The following is an 18,457-nucleotide window of genomic DNA, read 5'->3' on the forward strand; positions in this document are numbered from 1 at the left end:
CTGCCTGCTGCTGCCTGCAGGAGCCCAGCCTCCACCCACCCATCCATCCATCCAACAATCCAACAATCCATCCCTCCATCAATACACTCGCACGCAACTTCATATTGAAACAAATAACGTGACAGAGACAACTGGGCGTTCACGTGAAAGCAAAATAAATGATGTTTACCATCATTTATTTTTTCATTTTAATGATAGAAATTGAATATACTACAGTATGTGTAAGTGCAGTGGTGTGCACAGACGTTTGGAAGATCAGGGCCGGAAATTTAAAAAGGGCACCGAGTGTGCACTGGTGAGGCAGACACACACTAGTGTATAATTTCCCACATTCTCACACACAAGTTGTATTTACCTATACATGGACATCCTGTGCAGCACAGCTTCGCTTTCTGTCGCCAAGATGGGCCCAGTTTTCTATACAGCACTGAATATAATTTCCTCTAAGGACACCATTTGGGACACTGTCATGTAGAGACAGTAAGGAGCTTCATAAAGCACCCTTTTTGGTTTAAAGGGCACTCACAGGATCACTTTTCTCCACTGGAGAGGATATTTCGCTTTAGTTTTTGTCCATTATGGGAACTAGGACTTTGGTTTTCATAGCCTTATAAGCCTTTTGTATATTTTAGGCAGGGGCCGTCTTGCAGCAACATTTTTTTTAAAGCATCCTGAATAGGCGAATTGAAGCAGAAGCTTAAGCAAAGAAAGAAGAATGACATGTTTTCTGGTTTGCTAAGGCCACCGTAGAAGGCACAAATGAGGGCGTGAAGCTTTTTACCTTCCACTCCCTTACTTGTTAGCTGTCATTGATGGATTATTGAGGACCTGTCTTCACCTGCAAAACATTTCAACGAGACACACGCACACATTTTGCATTTGAAGTGAGGACACTCATACATAATGCATTCCCTAGCTGCTTACCCTAATATTACCCTTACCTTAGCCCTCTTTAAAGGGCTTTTATACCAGCTAAAATGTCCGCACCTTCCAAAAATGTCCTCACTCCCTATAGCTCCACAAATTTTGGTCCTTGCAAAGCCACAAAAGAGAATTCCAGCGAGACAATAACATTGTAAAACCACCACAGAAGAGACATAAAACATCCACAAAGACAACTAGCATCCACATGGGACTTGAAATAACAGACTACCCATATAGTGATTTTTGTGTCTCAGTTAGTGTCTGTGTCTTGCTGCTAGGTCGGAGGACAATGGGGCTTTCTGCACGTCCCACTACGTTCTTTACATATCCATATGTACTGTATAAGTGAATTTGTTTTGTTTAGTGTCTTGCTGTATTTTGCTCTTCCTGCTTCCAACAGAATCTCTAGTAGCTCTTAATGCAGGTTTAACAAGTGTCTTAATTCTACAAAATTTAGCTCAATAGATGAAATGTGCATCGTGTGTTGTCTTCATAGGGACATGCAGTGATTAATGCAGTAGGTGCCTTCTAACCCTATATACAGTATTACTGGTCATATATGTCCACCAATATTTCATATGATTTGACTTTATGCAAGAATAGTTTGTAGTGATATTTCTCGGGAAATCATCATCAATGTCCCAATTGGAGCAGTTCAGCTTTCTTGAGGGCATAAATCAAGACTGTCCATTTAAAACCTTTACTCTTAAACCTCACTGAAACAGACCACACACAACCAATCAGGCAAGTTCAGAAACAATCCTGATTTTCTATCACATGGTTTTGCTGTTTTAATCTGTTCTGACCTGACGTTATCTGCTGAGTAAAGAGATCCAATCTTTGAAGTCAGTGTCCAGAGTCTGTCACACGACACGTTGTACAGATTGTAACGTTCCTGAGGTAATCACTGTAGATTTAACATTATCATGGCATTGTATAAGTGTATAATCCCTATACTTACTGACTGTATTGACATCCATTCATCTTCTACAGCGTTATCCTCCACAGGGTCACGCGGGGCGCTGGTGTGAATCCCAGTTGACATAGGGTGAAAGACGGGGTACACCCTGGACAGGTCATCAGTCCATCACAGGCCCACATCTATCTATAAAGCAAGTTGCGTCTGTGTGACGATCGTTTGTCAGATCGCCCTTAGACTGTAGATATGGGTTGAGCATGGCCCAATGGTGTGCATCCTTGATTTTCAAATTTTTTGGAGTAATTTAAATTTTTGCTGATTTATCACACTGGACTTTTGCTGATTTATCACGCTACACCAGGTAGGCAGCGGCTCATCAGCAGCAGCTGTGCTGTCTGGAGCGTGGAGGTGGGAGTGAAGAGGCTGTCCTCACGGTGGGTGAGACATTTTCACACGGTTCACTTCAGAACATGGTGTTATACTGAAACAACAAAGTATTAACCAATACGCAAGCACTTATTTATTTATTTATTTAGCATTAGCATGCTTCTAATTTGCGGCTAACGGCGAACCTGTTTTCAAAGGTAAGCTAGCGAGGCTACGATTAGCATTAGCGTAGGGGTAACATAATACAAACACTGTGCAACCTCATTAGGCACAATGCAATTTTTTAAGATTTTCGATTAGCATTAGCGTAGCTAGCTGTTGTGACTGTCATCCACACCACGCCTTATCATGCATTACCATAACTGCATTACCATTGACTTATTTATTTAGTATTAGCATGCTACTATTTTGCAGCTAACTTGGCGAACCTGTTTTCAAAGGTAAGCTTGCGAGGCTACGATTAGCATTAGCGTAGGGCTAACATAATACAAACACTGTGCAACCTCATTAGGTACAACGCAATTTTTTTATATTTTCGATTAGCATTAGCGTAGCTAGCTGTTGTGACTGTCATCCACGCCTTATCATGCATTACTGTTGAGACGGAAATATGAAGTGAGACACCATGTGGACTGTTGATAGCTGGCATTTTAATAAAGCTCAAAATAATAATAAAAAGAAAATCCATACTTCGTTAACTAAAAAGAAAATAAACTCAGAAAATTATGATTTTTTTTTTTTAAAGTATAGTACTAGACTTCATACATACAACACCACAATAAGGCCTCATTGAGACTTCATCGACCTTTACACTTCTCTCACTGCACACCCTTTCTCTGCTTCACCAGCACACACCTCCAACGGATTGTTACAAAAAATACTTCTTTATGCCAAAATATATCTGTACAATGTCAAACAATATCGAATGACAACAAATGTAACAGTAATGTAAAAAGTAAAGTAACAAGCATGACAGTCGTAATCTTTGACCAGACTTGACAGTAGACAAGGTCTTGAAGTGCTATCCTAGGGTGGATGTTTTTGTTTTTATTATTATTATTTACAACTGTGGATAGCGCTGAGGGGAATCAAAATCAAACACTTCAGACAATCCACGTTAAAGTGACAGTTTTGAATGTATAGTATTTCAATCCAGCTGCAACATGGCCAGTGCTGGTTGTTTTAAACGACTCTTAGATCATTGCACAGACTGATGACACAGTGTGGGCATTTGCATCTATTCTAATACTGATGATCGTCTTATGAGTGTTCCTGCGTGAGTGATCACACTTTTTCTGCATTTGTAGCACGTGACAAAACGACACACGTACATGATAACTTATAAAAGACACACACAAGCAAATACAAGCTGACTTCGTTTTTGTTTGAGTGTCACCAGTCTTATGTACAATCTCATTTAACTTATTTAGTATATTATGTTTCTGCAAATAAAATCTGAAACACCTTTTAAAAATATCTTCAATAATAAATTAAGAGCTTTTCGCGATGGTTCTCCATTTGCTCCGTAATCTCATCACAACTGAGGTATTTTCCTCACTCTTCATGGCACATTTACTTTACACACACACACGCATACACTAAACTCGTGTTAAAAAAATGCTGCCTCTACCTGACTGTAGATCAGACAAACCACCCTTTAAATGTACACACACGCACAACCCTTCCTGTACCACAACAGGCGCTGACAAAATGCCACCAACACACACGTCCATATGACAAAAAAGCAAGCATAAGGCCACACATGATCAACGTACACAAACCAAACTACCTCTTAGAGGGGCGTGACATTCAGTGCTTCAGTGGTTCAACTAGGTAAGGCATTGATCCGCCTATTATTTTCTTCTCTTTTTTTTTTGGCACACAAGAACATTGATACACATGCTGACACACACAAACATGTGCTCCGCTCAGAGTAGTCCAGAGTGTCAAGAGTCCGTTCTGTATTGTAACAACAGAGTCTGAGAAGCTCACTTGTGTTCTACATTCCAGTTGTGATTTATAATTAAAGGGACCACATGTCCCTTTGACGAAATAGTAAAATCCACAAATTGGTCCTTTGTTCTTTTTTAAAAAAAAAAATAGCGTGTCCACATGTTGGTAAACCATCTGGGTTTATTTGGGGTGCAGTTTTTTGGCTATTCCCTGCTTCTTGCCGTGCCACAGATGGCTTGTGATGGTGATGGCGTCCACGCTGGCGGACATGGTTTTGGCAGGGATGCGGCTGAACTGCTTCCTGTCTGAGTTGTACTTGTAGAGGCCTTCGATCATCTTGGCCGTGATGCTCTTGGGCCCGATGCCTGCTAGCCTGGTGATCTCTTCGGTCTCCGGGCAGTAGGTGTACACAGACCTGAACTGGCATCCAGCGTCACGGAACAATACCAGGAAGTTATTGATTTCAGATTTCTCCATTTCCTGCAGAAAGATCGTAAAAGGTAATAATCATTATTAGGTGTTTTCTTACTTCATGAACACATACACTTAGACTACAGCCATACTACTCTGTTTTCATTTAAAAACACGGTAACACTTTAGATAAGGGAACACATATTCATCATTAACTAGGTGCTTACTAACAAAAAAAAGTAACATACTAGCCCTTTATTAGTAATCATTAAGCACATATTTACACCTTATTCTACATAAACTTATTCTACCTCTGTTACTACATGAATTAAGATTTTTCCTACAAAAGTGTTAATATGTGCTTAATATTTAATAAATAAATAAAATAAATATAATAAAGGGCTAGTATGCTACTAATATGCATGTTAGAAAGCACCTAGTTAATGGTGAATATGTGTTCCCTAATCTAAAGTGTTACCAACACATACATTCCCATCTGGATAGCGTTTTTACACGTTTATCAACTGCAGCCTCCAATTTCATTAGGAAACTGTGTGGCCACATTTTAGTACAAGTTTCTGAGTTTAGCTTCTTTCAAAACATGACTTGACACTTCATGATTGGTTCTTATCAGCCGTTACTCAACTACCAGCTCTGTTGAGCTCAGTTTCACCTCGTCATTTTTGTCAGATAACAAAAATCTTTTCCCCATTGTTGCGCATGAGCATGCACAATGCATTGGGTTAGGGTTATTGTCTGAAAGTGCCTTATTTTAATGGAAATGGAGTACTATGGATGTAGCCTTATACATATGAATGATAAACATACATCAAGTATCTTGTTTTTCTGCCCTTCGTTGACTTTGCCAGCCAGGCAGCAGTGAGCCAGAGCGTTCTGGATGATGTGCTTGTTGGACTTGGCACTGGGCTCCTTGTATAGTTTGGGTCCTGGAGGAAGGAGGAAACGTGCATACATGAGACTGCGACAACATAGATGTCATGTTGCTAATGTGCTGTAATGTGCATGGATGTTAACTAAACAATCAGGGGTCTTTTACCTGTGTACTCAGTGTTGGATGGAGTGGAGGAGGTGGTCGAGTCATTTTCCCAATCCTTCTCTCCGTTGCGACTACCACCAGAAGGACAAGGAGAAAAACCCTCGGCAGAGTCCGGCCTAGAGACGATCACACACACACAACAAATGACACACACACGAACCAACAAAACATAGACAGCACACACACATAAGCATGCACAAAGTTTGAGAGTGCACACACACACACACACACACACACAGACAAGAGACACACAGGGAGATGTGGCAAAACAAGGTCAAACAGTGAGACACAATTCTCCAAACCCTGCCTGTTGTCTTACATCATTCCATCATTCTGAACACAAGGGTGTGAGACAGAAAAGGCATGTTCAGCCAAGCAAAGCAAAGTCTCTGTGCCGTCTTTATGAGCTCAAGTGCAACAGCAAACAGCAGCGGTAAAGCACGGAGCAGGCAGCTTAGAGAAGAAGAAGCAAACAAGAGAAATGCTGCAAAAGACACTAGTGCACTTTAATACAGGCGCTAGGGTAGGTTAAACTATTCGACTGTAGACACATCCTTCTACTTATGTGAGTCTGTGTCGAAAGATCGACTGATGAAATGTAAACTAAACCAGAGTCGTAGAATCTGTGGAAACACTTCCTGTTCGCGGCATTACTGACCTTCCCTTTCTTTCTTTGGGGGAGCTTAGAAAGAATGGGGTATGTGCAGAGGCTAATTTATTGCCTCTGACGGATCCATGCAAAGGTGATGACAAAAAAGAGAGAGAGAGAGAGGGAGGGAGGGAGGGATAAAAGAGAATCAAGATACAGAGTGTGAGCCTGAAAGGAGTCAAATCACAGGAAGGAATCACGAGAAACAACAAAACACCACGTTCATTTGGGTTGTAATGTTTAAGTGGCACAAAGGCAAGAAGAAGCGGAGGTTATAAGTTAAAACGTCAAAGTGGGTGCAGCGATTTTAACATAGAAAGACACCATTTGAAAAAGTGAATCTTAAAAACAACAGGTAAGTTTCCAGCTTAAATCAGCTGTCATATTTTTGCTTTAAATTCATTTGATGATTTGAGGGTCAAATGTGTAGGATGTTTTACCCAGGATTTTAAGTGTATATGTTTTAAATGACATGCATAAAAGGATGTTGATTTATATATCATATACATCTTTTAGAAATGCTTATCGCCTATTAAAAATAATGTTATAGAAATGGCAGTAAAACTTATAGAATACATTGCACACAATATGATATAACGGAGGACAAATTTGAAACGGTTACAGCCTTTATTGACAAAGATCAATTAAAACTGCAGTATTGTTCAAAAACTTCCTATGAATCTGGATTTATATATTCTTCCTGGTGAATGTGAAGTTTCATTTTTAGTAAGACAGTTTCAGAAGACATTTCACACTGATCTTCTTAACATCACATTAGATTTCAATGTTATTGCGATTTAGAGTGACATACATATTCAATGTTTTCTGGTCTTACCTGTTGTTCTTCCTGTTATCTGGCTGATCTCTGTCGTTGTCGGCGAGGTTGAGAGACGCCAACGAAACGCTCGACACTGAGAAGCCTCGAGGACGCACGCCTGTAACATATCATTGACGGTAAATGTCGGTAAATGCACGCACAAATGGCAGTGGTCGTGTGCGTTGTTTGTGTGTTGCTCACCTGTTGCTCTCACTGGGGGGTTTGACAACTCCACGACGTCCCTGTGGATGGACTTGGGACGTGGCTTCTTCTTCAGACTTCCGGATCGAGGTTTGATGACTTGATCCATGTCCTCCATCAGTTTGAGCTGCCTTCTCCTCAGATACTCATGCTTGATGTATTCCCTCCTGGCTTTCTCGTCATCCTTCTTCTGTTGCTCCTCCTCTGCCTTCAGCCTGAGGTACAATGGTTATATCATAAGAAAAATAAAGCATAGTTAATATGCTACACATTGATGTTAAATGATGACATACCGTGCAGCTTCTCTCTTCTCCTCCTGGTCCAGCTCCTGCTGTTGCTTCTTCTCCTGAGCCTCCTTCTCCCTCCTCACCCTCTTCTCCAGCAACGCTGCTTTCTTCGCTGCCATGTCCTCTTCCCCTTTCACATCATCCTGGTGTTTGACACATCACATTTCTTCTATCAGATATCAAAATGCCTGACAGAGATGTCATCATTTACATTCCAACAACAAAGCTCTGATGAAAGCTCCATATGGGCGTATAGTTTATGTTATAAATGAGGAGTTAAATTAACCATCTGTGCAAATCATTTGTGGTTATAGATTCATTCCTGTAGTTCGTTTGTGAAATGTGGAGACAATTTTAGCTGAGTTGATGTTTCTCAAAGCGATTTTACACAACACGATGTCCAAGCTACCAAGTCTCCAATTACAATAAACTGCTTGGGACCCCCGAGCCGATAGGGGGCCCCTGACACTTGGAGTCTGAGGGCTGTTTTTGCTGAAATGTGCAGTGACCAGCCGCCTCCCCGTCCCCCTTAAACAACAATGGGCGATTTGCAATGACATCTCAGTAGGAAACCTAGCGAAAGTTATCGTTCTGCAAGTTGGAAAATGAAGAGGATTATTTGCATACATTACATATGTGTAATGCATATCTTTTATACTCAGTTTATATACTGTATGTTTTTTTCAGTTATTTACAGTATTTTATTGTTCTATATATTTATATTGTTTTATAATGTGGGTTCTTTACAGTGTAATGTATTTATTTACTAAGTTTATATCGTTTTTTAAAAGCCATTTACAGTATTTTTATTGTTCTTTACATTTATGTTTTCACACACTTTTTAATTACAAGGTTTTTTTTTTTTTTTTTTTTTTTTTTAAACTCGTACATTTTTCATTGGTGTTTATTATTTGGAAGGGCCCCCTGGGAACTTTTGCTTAGGGCCCCTACAGACTCTAGAATCGCTTCTGAGCACAAAGACTGGACACCTCGTAGTGTTGACTCTGTCTAAAGGGGGTCTCAATCTTCTTCTTTCATATATGACAACAGCTAACAGCAGCTTGATTTCACTCTGATAAAAGGCAAATATTTTGAATCTACAGGTGAAAAGAGAAAGCTCTTTACATCTAATGTATGTGCACATGTGTGTATGTTATGTATAATTCTGTATCTCACCTTGAAGAAGAATCCACAGCACATCTTTTGATCGTCACCATAGCTGTCCACTCCCTCTTCTGTCATCTCATGGCTGCGGTCGTCTGGAGGATTGAGTCCAGACAAAGACACCTCCACCAGGTCTCTCCTGTCCTGAGCGTCTCCTTTGACGCGACTGCCTGCGTCTCCTTGGATCTCAGACACCGGCTGCTGCAACACCTCTGATTTCTTCGACTGTTTGACCTCCCCCTTTGACTGAGCCTGCTCAGCCCCTTCCCTCTCTTTGGCAGTGTCTGTTTTAGGAGGTAGAGGAGTGCCAGCACTCTTCTTCACCGCTGTCTCGTCCTCATCTTCAGTGTTTTCTTTGTTGACCGTGGCCTCTTGGCTCATGCTCCCCCTGGATTCCGCATCGTGGCTCAAGTAGGCAAAAGAGCTGATCTGGCTTTGGCTGGAAGTGAAACGCCTCAGTCTGGGGAGGCTGTCCACTGAAGTGGGCGTGTTGAGCATTCGGTTCAAGGGGGTGACTTTCTGATCATTTGGTCGCGGGGTCCGAGGTGTTCTGGCATGGAAGGAGGCTGGTCGCCGCTTGATGCCAGCAGGGGAACGGTTGGGAGCGCGCGGAGAGCCAGAAGAAGACATGTTGGGAGACAAAGACCCAACTGAGCCTCGGCCTGTCACGCTGCTGCTCCGCAACTCACGGAGCTGCCTGCGCGAGAAAAATACTCATGAAATCAAAGAGTGTACAAGTTGAATGCTTTTCCGATCACATGCTACGGTACGAACTGACGTTAAGCGGTACCTGTGCGGAGATGGAGCAGGAGGAGGAATGACCCAGGCTTGTTGTTGCTGGTCTCTCATGGCCATGATCTTCTCCTGCTGCTGAGCCAAACGCTGCATCTCTGTCTGCAGGAAGCCCAGTGATGTGTTCAGCCTCTCAATGGAGCGTGTGTATTCCGTCAGGTCGATTTCTCCGGGAGTCACAGCTGGATCTCCACATTAAACACACACAGTAGATCGCAGGTCAGTCATGTCTAAAAACATTGTGGACAAATTTATGCTGTCCTTACTGTTACAATATAGCTCTCTGGTAACACTTTAGATTAGAGAACACATATTCACCATTAACTAGGTGCTTACTAACATGCATATAAGTAGCATACTAGCCCTTTATTAGTAAATATTAAGCATGTATTAACACCTTATGTAGGAAAAATCTTAATTAATGTCGTAATAGCATTAGAATAAGGTTGTGTAGAATAAAATGTTAATACATGCTTAACGATTACTAATAGAGGGCTACTTATATGTGTTAGTAAGCACCTAGTTAATGATGAATGTGTTCCCTAATCTTAAGTGTTACCACCTTTCTTATTCTGAGATTTTGGCCTGAAACACGTAGCTGATTGGTTAAGTGCTCCACAGGATCAACAAAAACAATTCAGGCCCCATTTGAATAATTTGACAATATTTTTTTCTTTCGTATTCCATGGATTATTTCACAGTACAAATTAAAATGTAAGTATTCCTTCTTTGTTAGTTGTTTGTTTTTATAGTGTATATATACAGTATATAGTATGGTCATTTTAATGGAGGAATCTGGAAACTTTTCACAGACCCCCATTTGAGAATCAATGTTTTAGGCTATAGGCAATCATATTCTATCCTAAGTCCAAGTCCTTAAATGTGAGAATTCGTACTTCTGATTTTCATTATTGGATTCTCAGTTCAATTAAACAAATAATTGCAATACTTAATAATTACAAGTATTTTCTTAATTTATTTTCAAAAGTGTTTTTAAGTGATGCAGTAAGCGAGGTTATTCACCTCCACCATCTTCACAAGGCGATTTGGGAGCTGCTCCGTCTGGTTTGCACCTCTCTGCGCGGTCCATGCTGCCCTGGCTGGTTTCTTTCATGGCTGTTATCGGCTCGGGGGAAGGTGTCTCTGCTCCACCTGAGCTGGGGCTGTGTGGAGCCGTGACTCCTTTCCTTCTCACAACATTTAGAAAGGCTGTTCTGCCCATCCTCTGTCGATGGCGAGTAAAAGCTGCTTCCACCTGGAGAATGTGAAAACACCAACATGGTGTGTACATCTACAATCTATTTCAAGATACATTCATCCCTCTCTTTATTTCTATTTCTTTATGGTTGTTTACCTTTTTCTTCTGGGCTTCAATGGCTCTGCGTTTCTCCTCCAGCTTCATCCTCAGTTGGATCATCTCTGAGGCTATGATGTGAGATGGATCTCTGGGTGAAGGTGTTACTGGAGAAGGAGAGATGATTGGCAGCGGAGGTGTGGAGATCTACAAGAAAGCACAATGATCGTATTTATTAACTCATCGCATCACTTCAATTAAAAATTGTAAATGACTCAGACCATGTCACAAACCTGAGAAGAAGTATTTTTTGTTGGGTGTGTATATGGTAAATTGAGATCTGTGCTCTCTGGTGTTGTTCCTCCACTACTCCTGCCTTCCAGCTTCCTGAATTTCTGCTCTGCAAAGCTCGTCATCCGCACCATGCCTCTTCCTGAGCCACCGGAGGATGATGTGGGGCTGATGGTGTGAGATCTGAGGAGTGTGGGTGCTGGACTGGGGCAGGGTTGACTACTGTCTCCTCCATCTCCCCTCTCATCCCCAGGATTAGTGTCACCAACCCCTTGGCATCCTCCTTCTCTGTTTCTTGGCATCTCTGTCCGCTCAGGCAGAGGACACGACCTGGTCATGGTCTCACAGTCTGGGTCTATATCTGAATAGTCTCTCAGTGAGGAGGAGTCCTCATCTAAGCTCTGGATGTCCTCTGTCCTCACATGGATGCCCGTGTCAACTTCATCAGTGGACAACGAGTTGGGCTCGTGGTCGTTCTGTCGAGCCTTAGCCGAACTCAGGTCGTCTCCTGGACCTTGGGCCCCTGGAGGATCAGGAGGCTCCGCACCGTGGAGAAAGAAACCATTGTCTCCTTCCCCCACACCCAGGAGAGCATGCGGCCTCTCAGTGTCATGGATGATCTTCAAGGCCTCCTCAATGCTCGGAGGTGTTGAAGGGCTGGTGTGGCCACCAAGGTTGCCATGGTTACTGTCTGAGGGGACTCCATTGGAGTACCTAGGGACAGAGAAAAGGTAAATAAATGTGTTGGTGAATTAATGTTTCATTTGTTTGGGTTGGTTTGTAAAAATGCATTGGTTGGAGTATTGTAGAAAGAAGTGGTCATTTTCAAAGGTGGTTCAAAAACTGTGGGTGTCGCCACCTGGTCTTTTATTTTATTTATTTATTTACTTGTTATTATTTATTTATTTCTCTCTTTTTCTTTTACTTCTTCAGGTTGCAATGTACCTTTTACCTTACCTTATCTATCGGAATAATGTACCTGTTTTCCCTTTAAAAGCAATAAAAAAGTTGTTAACAAAAAAAAAAGAAAGAAGTGACCCGGTCTGTTTAGCGAGCACAACTGAAATACTAAGAGAGCAGATAAAATCATGACTTGACAGATCTTCCTCTACCTGCTTTGGTTCTTGACTGAGAATGTGTTGCTCCGCCCCACAGGTTTGTGGGATGTGAAGTCCTGCTCCTCCTCCTCCGGTATGTGTTTGCTTTGACCGTTGACGGGCGTGAGGGAGAGGTGGCGTTTCATGCCTCCTCTGGATGCATAGTGGACTTTGAACCCGAGACCGTCACTGGAGGCTGAGCGGGTCATACCACTGAGGGACGAGGCGGCGTCACAGGGTGGCACTGCCGGGTCTTTGTCCAAAGGAATCTCAAAGGAGATTCCACGAGAGGAGGAACTGACGGAGGTAAAACAAATGTGCTTTTAATTAATTTTTTTTTTTATCAAACTGTAGACTTGTCCTATGTCAAAGAGGAAAATGTACTCACCGTTTTTCTTTGGGCCAAGTCCCAACACAGCCGTCCACATATGACATGGAGGTAGATCTCTTCATTGTACCTGTATCAGAGACACAGCAGACATTATTACACTGCTAATATCCACTCAACATTTCCTCTCACCTTCTGCCTATTAATCCTAGGTTTTTTTTTTATCAAGTTTTACTTTTTAATTAACGGTAGACATTTTAAACTGAATGGATAAAATGAAATAGGATGGCAACTGCATGGCTGTAAACATCCACTAGAGGGCATCTGGTTTCAAAACATAACACATCCACACCTTTTTCCACTGGTCTGTGTTAATGCAGTAGTAAAGTGCATTTAATGTAATTTTTCTCACATGTGCCACAGAGGAATATAATGTATGGGCAAATTCACAATATAGAAAATATGAAACATGACACAAAACAACACATATGCAATTTACATTCACATTAAGGCTAGAGTCTTACAATAGTCCAAAATGACTACTGAGTAACACTGTAGAGTTTCTGTAAAGCCCCTTTGATGCTAGTTGTGTTTGTCATGTTGGGCTATAGAAATACAATTGAATAGTCAATAGTAATAAAATATTGTATTATTTACCCTCAGCAGAGATGCTCTCTGGGCTGTCAGTTCTGTCTGCATAGCTCTGTTTGACTGGACTGCACACGGGAGCCATGTTTCTGGAGGACACTGGCTCACAGGCTACAGAGAACATGTGCGTCACAACCTCGTTCTTAAGCGGCGATAACGTTGCATTTACTGTTAGCGCTGACACAATGCTTGCAAACGTATTTTGTGTAGTTGTGTGCCGTACCGTTTGGGTTGAAGACTCTTGGCTGTACAAACGAAGGTTTAACCACTTCAAACCACCAGAAAAGCTCAGCCATGAAAACCAGATAGTTACTCTGCAAAAAGACCACACACACACACACACAGTTGTTTATTAAAGCCATTAGCACATTCGTCATCTTTAATCTTCATCTTAAGTCACTGCTTCTTCTCCCCTTCTGTTTCCATAACGATGGGAAATAGGCTTAAACCATAATTTGACATATCAGTGAGGTCAGGGCCTGACAACTGTTGCTAGGTAACAGACTCAGGTGTTTGAGTGCAGCTGATTGTCAGTACATAGTTCATTGTCTGACATGTTTAGATGTCAAACTCATACATTTCACGAGACCTGCAGTTTAGTCTAAATGCATGATCTATAGTCAGAAAGAAGCACGCAGCAGTGATACACGCATATGATGCACATCTGTATCTGTATAGGTGATTTCTTATAGAGGAACCACGCTGACACACACACACTAACTAATTAAGATTCAGTAAGCAGTAAGTTAGAATGGGCAACGTGCCACAGCCTTTCGCCGCTTTTCACGACCATTTCTCTCGTTATATTCCCCTCCTTCTACTTCTTGTGTTATTGATTGACTGTATAATCATTGCACACACACTAAAAAGAAATGAAGAGAGTGAGAGATAGAGAAAGAAAGAGAGAGAGAGAGAGAGTGAGCGATTGTGTTCTGAGAATGGTAACTCCCAGTCAGCTTGGACTGTGACTTGAATCCAAATGGTTCTCTTTCCCTCCACTGACTCTGCAGCTTCTACCGTCAGGAAGACGCAGAGATGCTCAGAATGCTGCACAGTAAGGGTTTTTATTCATGAAAACAAATGTGTGTGTGTGTGTGTAAAAATGGGGGATCTCTGCCTGAGGAGTGAGTGAATCAGCAGTTGTGTTGTCATCCTTGGTGATCCAATTGCAGTTTTTGTGTGTCTGTTTGTATCAATCACGAGAAACTGGATTAATTAAAGGCTACGTTCGTTCTACTGTAGCGTTAATGTCAGAAAGGCTTCTAAATACAAGTACACACGTCTACGCACTCACACATCAACTGGCATATTTATTTAATTTGGCAGTGAAGAAATCATCGCTGTATAAAAAGGATCTTTATACATCCAAACTGCAAGCCTGCCCCACACACACTATTCATTATTTCACTTTTCCTTGCATGACTCATGTTTGCCTATTTGTAATGTCCCACTCCTGCCATATTCCTTCTTCTAAAAAAAAAGAGAGAAAACACTTTCTTTGGACTCTTCAAATTTCACATTTACAGAGACATCCCTTTCCACACACTCCACATGCATTTGAAATGTGGTATGTCCCTACCTTTATGGATGCGTGTGCATAAAGCATGTCCTCCAGGCTGAAGTGGCAGCAGTGGCTGAGGTTGTTCTTGCAGAACTCTTGCACCAGCTGGAGGTTGTACAGACTGTCGGCTAGTGACATGGTCTCTTTGAGACAGATGTCTACTCAGCCAAGGGAGGGACACACACACACACAGGGCGGGGTGAGAGAAAAGGCCAGACAGGAAGACAAGGGCAGATAAGGCAACGTTTATGTTTTAAAAAAAGAAACGATGAGAAAATGACTCACTTTTCCCCACAAGAACTAGAGCAAAATGTGCCGTAACTTCTTTGAATCACACAAAATCCTTGCACCAGTTCATGAAGTAAACTTTCAAACTTCCTTCTGCATGACTCATGAGGATTTCTATCCCCTGACGTCACTGTAAAGACGCTCCATAGCATGTGTAGGATGTCTGACGTGCAGGAACAGATAAGGCACAGGAAACTAAACATAACTGCGCTTTACATGACTGTACTTCATAATTGGTTTTGGATTGAAAACAACTGCCAGCAAGAACTCAAAATGAAGTTTAACGCACATCCACATCTGGTCCACATGTGTACGAACTGCCCGTGAACTATAGTCACTCCCAGGAGCCTCAGAGCACCACTGAGAGGATTGTTTATGATTGAAATAGCAACCAGTCACTCCTCTAACGGTTCTCCATCACTGCGCCCTGGTGACCAATCACAAACCAGGCCGGGGCATTTTTAGAAAGTAGTGCGCAGAGATGAGAAGAGACAAGTCTTTGTCTCTCTGTGTCTTGTTCTCCAACTCTTTGTCTGACCAGAATCCACTATTTTACAGTAAAAGGTCAAAACTGGGTCTATCTGGTGATTGTGTTCAGGATTACTTTCATTTTGCCAAAGACTGTCTCCAAATATAAGGACAGCATAAAGCTGCACATAATGCAGACGCCAGACAAAGGGAAAGGATAATAAATACACTCTTTGTTTTGAGAACACGGTTCAAATGTATGGACACAGTTACAGCAGCAGTGAGAGCAGAAGACAGCATCCTTTGTACTGACCAGCTGAGACTGGAGATCATTGCGGTTAGCTCGCTGTAAGTGGGTGTGGGTAGTGAATAAAAGTGGGTGTGGTTACAGGCGGACCATACCTTCCAGTCTGATTGCCTGTGGGCAGTAGAAGTGCAATAAGGCGGTCAGGGCACAGCCATCTGTGTTGTCCTTCAGCAGGTTATCCACCAGGGGGAGTGACGGAGCGCTCCGATGCTGGGCATAATCCCTCCTGTAGCGGGCCTGAAATGAAACCATGGCAACAGCACAGACATCACCCATATGTGTTGTCAGGGTGGATATCCACAGCTGGATCTCTGTGATTGTTGGTGAAAACATCTGCAGACTCAATCACACACGCACACGCACACGCACACGCACACACACACACACACACACACACACACACACACACACACACACACACACACACACACACACACACACACACAAAACAAAAAAAAGGTGGGGGTTCGGGGATTCAGGCCCAACTCAAATAATGCAGACTAGATTAATCATGCAAAATATTAGATTAGACATAACTTGTCAATCATCTCAAATATAAGTTAAAAAAATGCAATCATAACATTTCCCCTTTTTTGACTCTGGGGTGTGGTTAGTTTTCGACATGGAGGCACAAAAGGCATGCTGGGAAATTAATGGTTTGAACTATCATACATTCAGAGTCACTTTAAACCTCCATTGTGGTGCAGTAACACACACTGAGATTTATTGTTAAATAATAATGTGGGTTAGCGCAGCCTTTCCTGTCTGCAGGTTTTTTTTGGTGTGTGCATAAAAAACCACAGAGACAACACAATAGGCTGCGCGTCCTCAGGACATCAGCGACCCCAGTTTACGCATAAACACACCCAAGTGCAAGGGTATATCATAGTGTTTCCTCAATTCCATTAGAAAAGTTACACAACAACCACGTGTTACCGCTCATGTTACTTTGTTTTCGTTTTGTACGAGTTGCAGAAGAGAGTTCTTCCCGATTGTTAAAGTATGGCAGAAGAAGAGTCCAACAAAGCGCATCAAATTAGCCGTGTGACGACATAATAAAGTATTACTTTTTTTGACACAATTTAGACACCATACTAACCGATGACTTTTTTGTCAAATTTTGGTCGACATATTAACCTATGACTTTATTGTCACATTTTGGACAACATACTATACTATGACTTTTTTGACCATATTTGGATGACATACTATATACTATGCAATTTTTGTCAAATTTTGGAGGACATACTAAAGTATGACTTTATTGTCACATTTTGGACAATATACTATACTATGACTTTTTTGACCAATTTTGGACGACATACTATACTATGACTTTTTTGACAATTTTGAATATTTTACGGCATACGAAACGATGACGTTTTTGACCATTTTTGTACGACACACTATTGTATGACCATTTTGACCAATTTTGATCATTTATGGACGACATACTATACGATAACGTTTTTGACCAATTTGGACCATTTTTGGACGACACACTATACTATGACGTTTTTGACCATTTTTGACCATTTTTGGACGACATACTATACTATGACGTTTTTGACCATTTTTGGAAAACACTAAAGTATGACTTATTTGACCAATTTTGACCATTTATGGACGACATACAATACTATGACGTTTTTGACCATTTTTGGACGACATACTATACTATGACGTTTTTGACCATTTTCGGACAACATACTATACTATGACGTTTTTGACCATTTTTGGACAACACTAAAGTATGACTTATTTGACCAATTTTGATCATTTGTGGACGACATACTATACTATGACGTTTTTGACCAAGTTTGACCATTTATGGACGGCATACTATACTATGACGTTTTTGACCATTTTTGGACAACACACTAAAGTATGACTTATTTGACCAATTATGATCATTTTTGGACGACATACTATACTATGACATTTTTGACCAATTTTGACCATTTTTGGACGACATACTATACTATGACGTTTTTGACCAATTTTGAAATTTTTTGGATGACATACTATACTATGACTTTTTTGACCATTTGTGGACGACATACATACTATGATGTTTTTGACCAATTTGGACCATTTTTGGACGACATACTATACTATGACGTCTTTGACCATTTTTGGACGACATACTATACTATGACGTTTTTGACCATTTTTGGACAACACTAAAGTATGACTTATTTGACCAATTTTTATCATTTGTGGACGACATACTATACTATGACGTTTTTGACCAAGTTTGACCATTTATGGACGACATACTATACTATGACGTTTTTGACCAATTTGGACCATTTTTGAACGACATACTATACTATGACGTTTTTGAAAATTTTTGACCATTTTTGGAAAACACTAAAGTATGACTTATTTGACCAATTATGACCATTTTTGGACGACATACAATACTATGACGTTTTTGACCATTTTTGGACGACATACTATACTATGACGTTTTTGACCATTTTTGGACAACACTAAAGTATGACTTATTTGACCAATTTTGATCATTTTTGGACGACATACTATACTATGACGTTTTTGACCAAGTTTGACCATTTATGGACGACATACTATACTATGACGTTTTTGACCA

The 18,457-nt window shown here is 41.2% G+C and overlaps 1 protein-coding gene across 1 annotated transcript in view; it reads right to left on the reverse strand.

The window, feature by feature from the left end:
* Positions 1–4,179: 4,179 nt before the first annotated feature.
* The window catches only part of camsap2b (calmodulin regulated spectrin-associated protein family, member 2b), a gene marked incomplete at its 5' end in the record, with an annotated part of 37,944 nt that continues 23,666 nt past the window's right edge, over positions 4,180–18,457 (reverse strand). The window contains 18 exons of the mRNA XM_083890425.1: positions 4,180–4,663; positions 5,423–5,541; positions 5,652–5,767; positions 6,310–6,375; positions 7,136–7,235; positions 7,319–7,533; positions 7,612–7,748; positions 8,782–9,466; positions 9,560–9,743; positions 10,585–10,816; positions 10,916–11,062; positions 11,149–11,860; positions 12,259–12,540; positions 12,632–12,701; positions 13,229–13,330; positions 13,443–13,533; positions 14,799–14,938; positions 15,939–16,080. Of these exons, the coding sequence (XP_083746551.1) occupies positions 4,364–4,663; positions 5,423–5,541; positions 5,652–5,767; positions 6,310–6,375; positions 7,136–7,235; positions 7,319–7,533; positions 7,612–7,748; positions 8,782–9,466; positions 9,560–9,743; positions 10,585–10,816; positions 10,916–11,062; positions 11,149–11,860; positions 12,259–12,540; positions 12,632–12,701; positions 13,229–13,330; positions 13,443–13,533; positions 14,799–14,938; positions 15,939–16,080 (3,840 nt within the window). The 3' untranslated portion in view covers positions 4,180–4,363. The remainder of the gene's footprint in view (positions 4,664–5,422; positions 5,542–5,651; positions 5,768–6,309; positions 6,376–7,135; positions 7,236–7,318; positions 7,534–7,611; positions 7,749–8,781; positions 9,467–9,559; positions 9,744–10,584; positions 10,817–10,915; positions 11,063–11,148; positions 11,861–12,258; positions 12,541–12,631; positions 12,702–13,228; positions 13,331–13,442; positions 13,534–14,798; positions 14,939–15,938; positions 16,081–18,457) is intronic.

The sequence above is a fragment of the Microchirus variegatus genome (assembly GCF_963457635.1).
Source record: "Microchirus variegatus genome assembly, chromosome: 5".
Taxonomy (NCBI): domain Eukaryota; kingdom Metazoa; phylum Chordata; class Actinopteri; order Pleuronectiformes; family Soleidae; genus Microchirus; species Microchirus variegatus.